The following is a 10,841-nucleotide window of genomic DNA, read 5'->3' as shown; positions in this document are numbered from 1 at the left end:
CAACCTTTACACACACCAGCTGAAGGGAGACTTATGGTTCAAGGAACAATAGAAATGGTGGACTGGAGGGGAAGATTGATGTTATGCTAAGAATGGCAGCTTGAGCAAATAACTTCTGTTCCCACCTGGAAGGTTTTAAAATGTAGCTCCTCAGAGACACCAGATTTTGGGAGCTCCACAACAAGAAAGGCTCTGAGTACTTGCTTATTTACTTCATGTAAATAAATCCCTCTAGGTATGCTTCCATATGAAGCAGAAAAAAGCAACTTCAGAGACCTGTTCTCCCACTCTGCAGGCTTCAGAAAACGCATTGGGAAACAACATGGCAGAAAGGGAGAGGCAGAGCCAGCAACCAGGGCATATATACTGGGACAAATTCAAATATTTTCATTTGATTCATTGATTGATTTATGTTTCAGATACTCATAATACAAATGTTCTAGGTGATGTACAATAAGCTAATATAAGACAAGATTAAAAACATAATACATAGATGATCTTAGAGCGTTCCTTCATGTACCGAAGTCCCAAGCCATGTAGAGCTTTAAGGGCAAGACCATATCAGGGTTTAAACAAGAAATCTTGAACCTAGTGCCCCCTCCTATGGAAAAAAGACTGAAAGAGAAATCCTATGTGGATTGATGGTCGACTCCGGCCCCAGGGGCAACCACCTATCCAGTGCAGGGCGGGAGGAGTGGTGAGGAGTGGATCTCCTCACTCCCCCTGCCCTGCTTTTGCGGTTAGCCATGGGACCTTGGAGCTCAGGAAGTAGTGGCTGGATGACACATGGGATGTGTCGTACCAGCATTTCTGACCTCCCCACCTTGGCCTGCCCCCAGGAATGCCCCCTTTTCACCATTCCATGCTGCTCTTATGAGCATAGAGCGCGGGGCCAATCCGTGCTGCCTATGAGGCAGTGCAGGAGGTGGTGGAGGTCGGTTCTCCAGGAACCAACCTATCCTATGGCTGTTGAGCCACTGACTAGCAGCTATAGGTTTGTGCCCTGAAGAAGGTAGAGAGTTAATTTTGGGAATGATGCAATGGAACAGAGCAACATTGATATGGACACTAAATTGCAAAAGGTTCTGAATTCTGAAAAACAAGAGATTATGTGGCCTATCTCAAAAATAGTTATCCCAGGAACAATATTTACTTTAGAGGCTACTGTGAAAAAGCAAACTATGAGGATATACTTTATTTCCTACATGTCTGCCTTGTGGAACAGAATCTATTAAAAGCCATGACAATCCCTGCAATTTTTGAGGGAGTTCGTAGATCAGACCTTTCAGCTTCCCTAAACAAGTTTTCCAAACCCAACATGATACCTCAAAGTTATTTAACAAAACACTTCCCACACGTGTGTTACCAGCATCCTGATTCTTGTCCAAGATCAGGGGGTGGGGAATCTGTGACCCTCCATATGTTGTTGGACTTTAACTCCCACCATCCCTGGCCATTGGCCATGCTGGCTGGGGCTTATGGGAGTTGGAGTCCAACAAGATATAGGGGGCCACAGGTTCTCCATCTGTGTATAAGATCATAGTTGTCTAAGACAACTCAGTCATACAGGCCAATAGAGTAGGATGCAAGGAAAGGAAAGGTTCCTCCTGTGCAAGCACCGAGTCATTGCTGACCCCTAGAGGGACGCCGCTTTCGCTGGCGTTTTCATGGCGGACTGTAACGGGGTAGTTTGCCATTGCCTTCCCCAGTCGTGACTACCTTTCCCCCAGCAAGCTGGGTACTCATTTTACCGACCTTGGAAGGATGGAAGGCTGAGTCAACCTGAGCTGGCTACCTGGGACCCAGCTTCTGCTGGGATCGAATTCAGGTCGTGGGGAGAGTTTCAGTTGCAATACTGCCACCAACACTCTGCGCCACACGAGGCTCTTAGTAGGATGTAAACATTCCTCCAATTCTGGCTTTAAAACTGAACACATTCTTTGGTGAATATATACATAAAGACCAGTGCAGATTCATACATAACAGGCAACTGACAAGGTGTATCAGGAGGACTTTGGACATTAGTGTACCCATTAAACAAAGTCAAGGCAAGACTGTCCATGAGAAAAGGAAGAGGAGCTGGCATAGCAGCTATATGGGACAAGATGAAACTTCTGGTGGCAATAAGAAAAAAGTCATAATGAAGGGTCCCTGTAAAAATGGCCATGGGGGTGGCGGGAGGCACTGTGTGCTACACATCTCTGATTTACTCAGTGTTGCTCAAGCTTGCTTACAGGATTTACTGAATTGAAAAGTTTACCTGTTTTCTCAGCCATTATTGATCTTAAAATAGTAATGGTGTCTCGAACAACCCTCACTGATTATTCTTCTGTAGGGATGTTGGAGTAATCCAGTTGGGGGATGGAGCCTGATGAGCTTCATTAGCTTGACCTGCCCTGACTGCATTCTGTCTTCCTTCAGCTGGCCCAACTCGGTGCACAATGAGTTGGGACAATTGGCGGAATATCTGTAAATTATTTTTTGCATAAAAGACATTTGTGCAAGTTCTGGCCATAAATGGCATGATTTGTGGAAACTATGGCTGCAGTTTGCATAATTTGCACAAATTATGGCCTCAAGTTGTACAGATTACACAATTTGCAGCTGTAAAGGGCTGGATGTACCTGATCTCAGAAGCTAAGCAGGATCAGCCCTGGTTAGTACTTGGATGGGAGACTGGGAATCAGTCTTCCTGCATTGAGCAGGGGGTTGGACTCGATGGTCTTATAGGCCCATTCCAACCCCATGATTCTATGATCATATTCTAATTTGTGCAAATTATGCAAATTTGTGAATTTGCAGCCATAATTTGCGCAAATTTCTATTTGTACAAATGTAGTGAGTTCAACACTGGAAGAAATTGCAAGGAGCCAGGTTTGAACTGACACAGTGTCCTGTATGCTGTTTTGTAATGCATAGAGATCTGCATAGCCTAATATAACAGGCAGCTTTTAGTAGGCCTTGGTAATTAGTACCAAGCTGGTACAGCCACAGCTGTTTGGCCTATGTGATTTTATCCTTTGAGATAAGGATGTTGTTCTTCTCTCCTGTGAAAAGTGAAAGAGAAGACCCCCTTCTCCTGAGAAGGGAGTGTGTTTCTCATGACAGGCTGTGATGTTTATAAAATCCAGCAGGCTGGTTTTGCTCTTTGGTCTTGCTCCAAGGGGAAAATGTGCACTATCAACCTGGAGAAATCTGTTGGTCCATGGGATGGTGTCTCGTGCACTGTGGATACTCCACTGCACAATCAGCTGTGAAAGAGGACTGCTCTGATCTGCTGAAGGGATGTGTAAGCTAACTTTGCATTTCTTTCTGCATCCATTTATCACTTTTGTGCAATCAATAAACTGTTAACCTGATCCATTTGTGACTGTCTCACTTTGGCAACCCATGAATCTGGTTTGACTGGGACCTGAGAGGAGCAGGACCTCTAGACTAAGCCAGCAAATTATGGCTGAGCCCCCCACCCCCGTTAAAAAGTCCCCAGAACTCAGAGAAACCGTGTGGCTTAGTTCACAAAGGCAAGTTGAGTCAGGTGTGCCACAGAAGTCCAGTGAGTACAAAAAGAGCCAGATTTCCCAGCAACAGTCATTGCTATTCTTCTGTGAAAGCAAACACTCTCATGGATACTAATATTTATTATGACACAAAGATTTTTTTTAAACAATCTATAATACCTAATGTCAAGAATGGGTTAATAGCGTAGGAGCCATGAGGGCAGCTGGGTAGTCAGGTCTGAAGCAGCCACCTGGAGGTTGATTGTTTTTAGTTGTTTCTCAGCCCTGTAGCTCAAGGCCATGGTTTGCTCCGACTAATTGGGAAAATGATAACAGCTGTGCCTGGTGGGAAGATACAACCTCTTTGGAGGGTGGGGTGGGGTGGGGTGTCCTGGGCCTGAGTTTGGATTGGGTGCCTCAAATCTGCCTTGGGTTGCTAGGGCTGGGCAATAAAAAGGCCAAGAAAGAGGTGGGTGTCTCTTTATGGCTCTGATGGTACTAGAGTGTGCTGCTGGTCGATGGCTATCCTGGGAGGCCCAAGCTTTGGTATGTATAGGATAGACTAGCTAGCTTTGTTTTGCTCTTGGGAGTGGGTGCCTTGGTGTTGGGTGTTTCTGGTTTTGATAGAGTTTGTACTTTGCTTGTAATCTCCTGTACAATCTACCACCTCTCCCTATTCCTTCCTCTTTGTTCCTTTCCCCTAATAAACTGTTACCCAACTTTCAATTGGTGTGGTGTGATCTGAATAACTTCAGTGCTAAATACAGTGCCTGCTGGCTTGGAAGAGAGCTACCGGGTTAATCTGGGGAAAACTTGTGGCCAAGTTTGGCCTGGTCTACCTTGCAGGTTGTTGGGGTGAAACCAGCAATCCTTCACACTTAAAAACTGTAAATAAAAACAAGTTTTTTTAATTTACACTGGAATTTTATTTACCCATTGGTAATTTATCCTGCCTGCTTCTAGAGACTCAGACTGAGTTACAAGAACCAAACACACACACAGTGCCACTTCAAATATACATTTCCTACACAGAAAGAGCGAGTGCATAGGAAAAAGTGTGTAAATGAAATGCAAATGGATACATGTGATGATTGCAAATGTTTTTTCACTGCATATACATGTGCTAGGAAATTGGGATTGACCAAGGCTTCCCAATTTGTGAATACAGTGGGCTGGTTTGCACATCAAATAAGCCACAGTGGTTTGTTTAAATCAGCAGCGCATACCTAGTTACCTGTCTAGGTGCTGCCTGTGTTGTCTGAACTTGGGTGGCATGGCTTGTTTGAGGGGGAAACAATCCTCAGATAACAGGCCTGGTGTTATTTGACGGTTGTTTCCCCCTCAAACAAGCCATGCTACCGGAATTCAGACAAGCCACATCAGGATGGGTACGTAGGCAAATAACACCTGGCACATGCCATTGAATTGAATAAACTATATGGCACTTCGAAGAATAATAACCTTTATTATGGCATAAGCTACCATGGATTATAGTCCACTTCATCAGATGAACTCTGTTGCAGTTGCATCTGATGAAGTGGGCTATAATCCACAGAAGTTTATGCCATAACACATTTGTTAGTCTTTAAGGCAGGAGTCCCCAATCTTTTTAGACCTGTGGGGACATTTGGGAATTTTAGAAACTGCTGTGGGTACCACTACAAAATACCTAATGAGTGGATTGCAGCTTTGGCATCTAGCTGTTGTCTGTGGATCTTAGGCTGCATCTTATTCAACAAAAACTTTGGTTTTGTATCTATTGGACACCGCAACATCTCTTTAATAAGGGATTGACTAATTTGGCTAATTGCTGGTGGTGCAATATAGCTAACGCTGCTTTTAAATATTTTGGCAATCTCCAGTAGTTTGTTTTTGGGAGGAGGTTATTACACAGAAATTTTGTGCTGGAACAGTCTGTAATATTCACATGTACACACTCTTTAAAATTTTCCTGCTTCACAGAAATGAACAAATGGTCAGTGTAAATGGATTCTCTGAGCACTTTTGTGATCCAAAAGACTAATATTACAACACAGGAAGGATAAACACATACCTCTTGTAATGCAATGGATTGAGGACCTTACAATGCTTTTGATATTTCAACAGGTGGTATATAGATGCCACTTTCAAATGGATACTTATTTGGATATTTGGTCTGCTTTTGTTGAAGCCAATGTATAATGCTAGAAGGTTTCATATACATTTCATATGTATTCACTGTATATGTCACATGTATACATATATATATATATATATGTATATTTTATATATGTCACATGTATACATATATGTCACATGTATACATACATATATATAATATACATATATATATATGTATATAAAATCTATGTATATTTAAAAAATAAAATAAAAGCTTGGCAGGTGACCTTGGTGTACCACATTGTTGTGCCACACTGTTGTTCAGTCGTGTCCGACTCTTCGTGACCCCATGGACCATAGCACGCCAGGGCTTCCTGTCCTGCAGTCTCTCCCGGAGCATGCTCAAGTCCATATTCATTGCATCAAGTGATGCTATCTAGCTATCTCATCCTCTGCCGTCCCCTTCTCCTTTTGCCTTCAGTCTTTCCCAGCATCAGGGTCTTAATGGGCACCCACAGGCACTGTGTTGGGGACCCCTGCTTTAAGGAGCCAGAAGACTCGTTTTTACCAAGTTAAATCATTCAATTAATTTACACCCCACCCCAAGATCATCCTAAATCAGTTACTCTTTCAGTTACAATTAAAGACACAATCCTATGCATGTTTTGGCAGAAAAAAGTCCTGCAACTCCAGACAATTTGCAGTGGCTATGAACAGGTGAAAAATGTGTACACGCATACACCCTGCCCACTTCCTGCAACTTTTTCACCAAAATGGAAATTTTAAATATTTTCCATGCTACTTAAAAAGCAAGCCAAGAGCAAATCAGAGGGTAACAAATCAGTTATTTTTCCATTTCCCAGCCAGGTCCTGCTTCAAAGTGTAATCAATTCACTTTTAATTAATCGCCCTCGTTCAAATCATTACCTCCATAAATTAAATTCAAAATAAAATAAAGTGGTACACAATTCCGTCCGGTGAGTGGCTGAAGGAGAGAGAGCGGGACAGAAGCAAGGAAGACTAGGAAAGAGGGTAGAAGCAGAGGCAGATTTGGGGGCGGGAATAGGGAGGGGAATGATAGAACAAGTTCTCGGCCCTGTATAAGATAGCGGGAGCCCAGAAAAAAAAAGTGGGGCTCTCTCCTTTTCTGTGTTCTGCAGTCTCTCCTCGAGAGCTGGTCTCCCGCTTTGGTGGAGACGAATGATTTTCTCTCCATTCCCCAACGTGCATGTTCACGCGGAGAAGCGTTTTTCGGATTATTGCCTGAACCGTCGAAAGGTTTTAAATCCTGTTCCCAACAGTCAAATACACGTTACATTTCTTCCTGTTTAAAAAATTGAGAGCGGTTTCCCTCCCACACAGAAACTGCTCGGAAAGCTTCGGAGAGGCCGCCGCGCCCTTACAATCCACACGACCCGCCGAAGGGGTCGTACACTCCCCCTCACCAAATGCGGGTGGTCGTACTAGCAGCCCCCGGCATTCCGCGCAGGGGCCTTTGCTTTGGCACGAAACACACCGCTTCGGGGGGCCCTGGTGCTGCTGAAATAGGCGCCGCCTTCCCTCCCCCGCCAGAAAAACGGCTCCAGAAACGACTAAAACCCGGAGAGGGGGAGCCTAAAAGGGCGTACCTCTTGCTGACATGATGCAAAGCGCCAGATTTTAAAGATGCCTTCGTATTAAATACGTGTTTTCCCTTCACATACAGGGAACGGGGAGCAATGGGAATAAATCCCTCTCGCGTAGTCATGCACAACACAACACCGGCCTTCTCACAGGCACTAGCTAGGCCGGGGGCTGCTCCGCCTTGCCAGCACTGCCACAGGCTTCACTCTTCCTCTTAGCTCGCGGAGGGGCAGCCCCCGGGAGGAGCAACGCCGGCGAAGAGCCTCCCCTATGCGGCCAGGCATTTTGGGGATTGTAGTCAGCGGGGCCGGCTCTGCCCACACGCGTGCCTCGTTCGGGGCGGGACTCTGGCTTCGGGCCGGCCGCAGGCAGGGCTGGGGAAGAAGCGGCGGGGGGTGCCCACGTCCTTGCGCTGCCGCCTTGAAGCAGGGGGGAAGCGGGGAGCCCGCTGTTGTCCCTCCGGGTCACCCCGTCTCTGCTGAGGGAGGCCGCAACGGCTGGGAAGGGGCTGCCGGCGGCCAATGCGAAATTGGCTGGTGCTTCTGTGCCCGTGTGCGGTCGGGGTCGTGCTGCACCTCTGGCTGCTTCTCCTCAGCTGCCCGGCTAGCGGCCCCGGCAAGCAACACCCGGCAGGTAGGTGGGGAAGCAGAGAGGGAGCGGCACTGACCGAGCCAGGCAACCTGCCCGCCTGCCTGAGGGAGCGGGGTGGGTGCTGGGGGGCAGTTCAGCCTCCCACCGCCGCGCGCGTGAGGTAATGTGGGCGAGAAGCGTGCGTCTGTGTGGGGCGGGGGAGAAAAGGTGGTGGGGGGGGGTAAGGCACCTTTTGCTGCAAGTGTGGAAAAGAAGGCTCCGCACTTCCCGGCTCGCCCTAGGTTTCGGATGCAAGAGAGACGGGAGGAGGTAGAGGAGGAAGGTTTGGTTAACCTCGCACTTCCACCCTGTCTGTGGGGTGGGTTCCTGGCACCCTGGGGTGTTGGGAAGAACGGCAGGAGGCTGAGGTAGTGGCCTCTCATTTTAGGTTCTGGGGAGAGGGGAATAAAATGAAATGGTACGTGAAAGATGGGGAATTTCTCACTCTTCGGATAGGGGATTTAGACAAAATCACTCTTCATTTGGGGGGAGTTGAGAGAAGGATGGGAAGTGAATCTAGCGGCTTGGTGAGAAATGTAGACAGGTGATTGTGGCTCAATAGGCATTGGGAAGGCACCCTTCAACTAGCAGGTGGGAGAAAGGGAGTAGAGGATGTAGGACATCATTCACCCAAAGATTGGGGAGAAGTTGGGTAAGGGTAGGAGGGAAGTGGCTCTCACGTGCTGTAAAGCAAGTGTGGGTGGGTTTCAGGTGTGTGGGATCTACTTGTTTTGTGTTTCTGTGTGTTTTTACTAGATCCCTATCTATCAACCGGGGGCAAGCATTTACATTTTTGCTATTTTAAGCAGTTGGAACTCAAAACCCCTTTTGCAAATTTACTGCAAGTCACCCAGAGAATCTACCAGTAGAACCTGATCTACCGTTTGCACATGGGTGCCATAAAGTAAGGCATGGGGTAGGGATTGAGAGCAAATGATTTGTAGGAGAACTGAATGACAGCAAAAGATTCCTTATAGAGGATAAATAATATATTAAAAAGGTGGTTTAGAACCTGATCCTCTGCATGCTTACTCAGAAGTGAGTGAATTCAATGAGTCTTCCTCCCAAGGAAGCCTTAGATTTAGAAACTGACATTTTTGCATTTCATTTCCCTCTGATCTCACTGCTCACCCCCCAATCTTGCTCTGAAGACAATCAGACATGGGTTAGAGCTGTAGCTCAGACTACCACATGACGATAAGAGCAGCAAAAAAGAATCTTTATGCTGCCTCTATTGCATCTGCAGAGTGCTGTCCCAGGAGGCTGTTCCAAGTGGTCCAGAATCTGGTCAAGGATCCAGTCGTTCTGTAACCAATGGAGCATTCTAAGGTCTCCTGTGATGAGTTTGCAAAGCACTTTGCGGATAAAATCGACCGGATCAGGAGTGTTATTCTGTGCGCTGTGGATACAGTTAGTGAATGAGTGGTGAATGAGCCAGCGGCAGACCGGTTGTGTGGGATTGGTTCCAGCTTCTTCCTTCTGAGGAAGTGGACAAGGTGCTTTCATCTTTAAGGCTGACCACCTGCTTACTCGATCCTTGCCCATCTTGGCTCATTATGAGTTGCAGGGAGAGACTTAGGGAGGGGATGGAGGTGGTGGTGAATGCCTCCCTTGAGGGAGGGAGTGATGCCATCAGCTCTCAAGGAGGTGGTGATAAGACCACTGTTAAAGAAGCCCTCCTTGGATCCAGAAGACTTGAACAACTTTTGCCAGTCTTGAATCTGCCGTTTTTGGGCAAGGTGATTGAGCGGGTGGTGGCTTTGCAGTTGCAGGCACACTTGGAAGAAGCTGATTATCTGGATCCATTTCAATCGGGCTTCAGGCCTGGGCATGGGACAGAAACAGCCGTGGTGGATGACGTGGGGAGGGATCTGGATGAGGCGAATGCTCCTTCCTTGTTCTCGATCTCTCAGCAGCTTTTGATACCGTTAACCATGGTATCCTCCTGGACCACCTGGAGGGGTTGGGCATAGGGGATACCGTATTACAGTGGTTCCGTTCCTTCCTCTCGGACAGGTACCAGAGGGTAGTTATGGGGGAGGAGACTTCAGACCCTTGCTGCTTACTTGTGGGGTGCCACAGGGTTCTGTTCTCTCCCCGATGTTATTTAACATCTATATGAAGCCCGTGGGGGCTATCATCAGGAGGTTTGGGGTGCAGTGTCACTAATATATGGATGACATGCAACTCTACCTCATTTAAATCCTCGCCAAGGTTGGTTGTAGAAACCTTTACAAGTATCTAGAGTCAGTGAGTGGCTGTATGGAAAGGACTAAGCTGAAACTGAACCCCAACAAAACCAAAGTACTTTTTGTGGGAGACAAGGGGAGGTTGGGGGATGTTGACTTGGTGTTTAATGGGGTATGGCTACCCCTGAAGGACCAGGTCTGCAGTCTGTTGGTCATTTTAGACTCCCAGCTGTCCATGGAGGCTCAGGTATCAGCTGTGAGCGGGGCAGTGCTGTACCAACGCCATCTGGTACGGCGGCTGCATCCCTATCTCCCTTACCATCTGCTCCCATCAGTAGTTCATGCCCTGGTCTCCCCTTGCCTAGACTACTGTAATATGCTCTATATGGGGTTACTGTTGAAGACAGTTTGGAAGTTGCAGCTGGTGCAGAACGTGGTAGCCCACCTGATTAAAGACAGCCCTTGGCGAGACCATATCACTCCAGTGCTGAAGGAGTTGCACTGGTTACCAGTTGTTTTCTGGGCCCAATTCAAGGTGTTGGCATTGACCTTTAAAATCCTATATGGTTCTGGCCCAGTCTATCTTAAGGAGTGCCTCCAACAAACCAGGGGACGCCACTTAATGAGATCGGCCTTGGTAGGCCTTCTGTCTCCCATCAGCCAGGACAGCTAGGCTGGTGAGGACTAGGGAAAGGGCCTTTTCTGTGGTGGCCCCAACTCTGTGGAATTCCCTCCCTAGTGACCTCTGCTATGCTCCCTCTTTGATGAGCTTCCGCCAGGCTTTAAACACCTGGCTGTTCAG

At 47.0% G+C, this 10,841-nt stretch overlaps 1 protein-coding gene and 1 long non-coding RNA gene across 5 annotated transcripts in view; one reads left to right on the top strand and one right to left on the bottom strand.

Moving 5' to 3' along the window:
- Window positions 1-7,412, bottom strand: part of LOC146359822 (uncharacterized) — a 42,883-nt gene extending 35,471 nt beyond the window's left edge. For both annotated transcript variants that reach the window (XR_014786798.1, XR_014786799.1), the window contains exon 1: window positions 7,226-7,412. This is a non-coding gene — a long non-coding RNA (uncharacterized LOC146359822). The remainder of the gene's footprint in view (window positions 1-7,225) is intronic.
- A 102-nt stretch (window positions 7,413-7,514) lies between these two features.
- Window positions 7,515-10,841, top strand: part of B3GALNT2 (beta-1,3-N-acetylgalactosaminyltransferase 2) — a 57,214-nt gene continuing 53,887 nt past the window's right edge. The window contains exon 1 of one of the 3 annotated variants that reach the window (XM_084828177.1): window positions 7,515-7,853. In XM_084828177.1, the coding sequence (XP_084684303.1) occupies window positions 7,742-7,853 (112 nt within the window). In that variant the 5' untranslated portion in view covers window positions 7,515-7,741. The remainder of the gene's footprint in view (window positions 7,854-10,841) is intronic. The other 2 variants (XR_014786796.1, XM_084828179.1) reach the window with 2 other exon arrangements.

This window comes from Heloderma suspectum, chromosome 1, assembly GCF_057233095.1.
Source record: "Heloderma suspectum isolate Gila_16-S chromosome 1, 16-S_ref, whole genome shotgun sequence".
Classification (NCBI taxonomy): domain Eukaryota; kingdom Metazoa; phylum Chordata; class Lepidosauria; order Squamata; family Helodermatidae; genus Heloderma; species Heloderma suspectum.
This window is presented reverse-complemented; position numbering and strand designations above follow the sequence as displayed.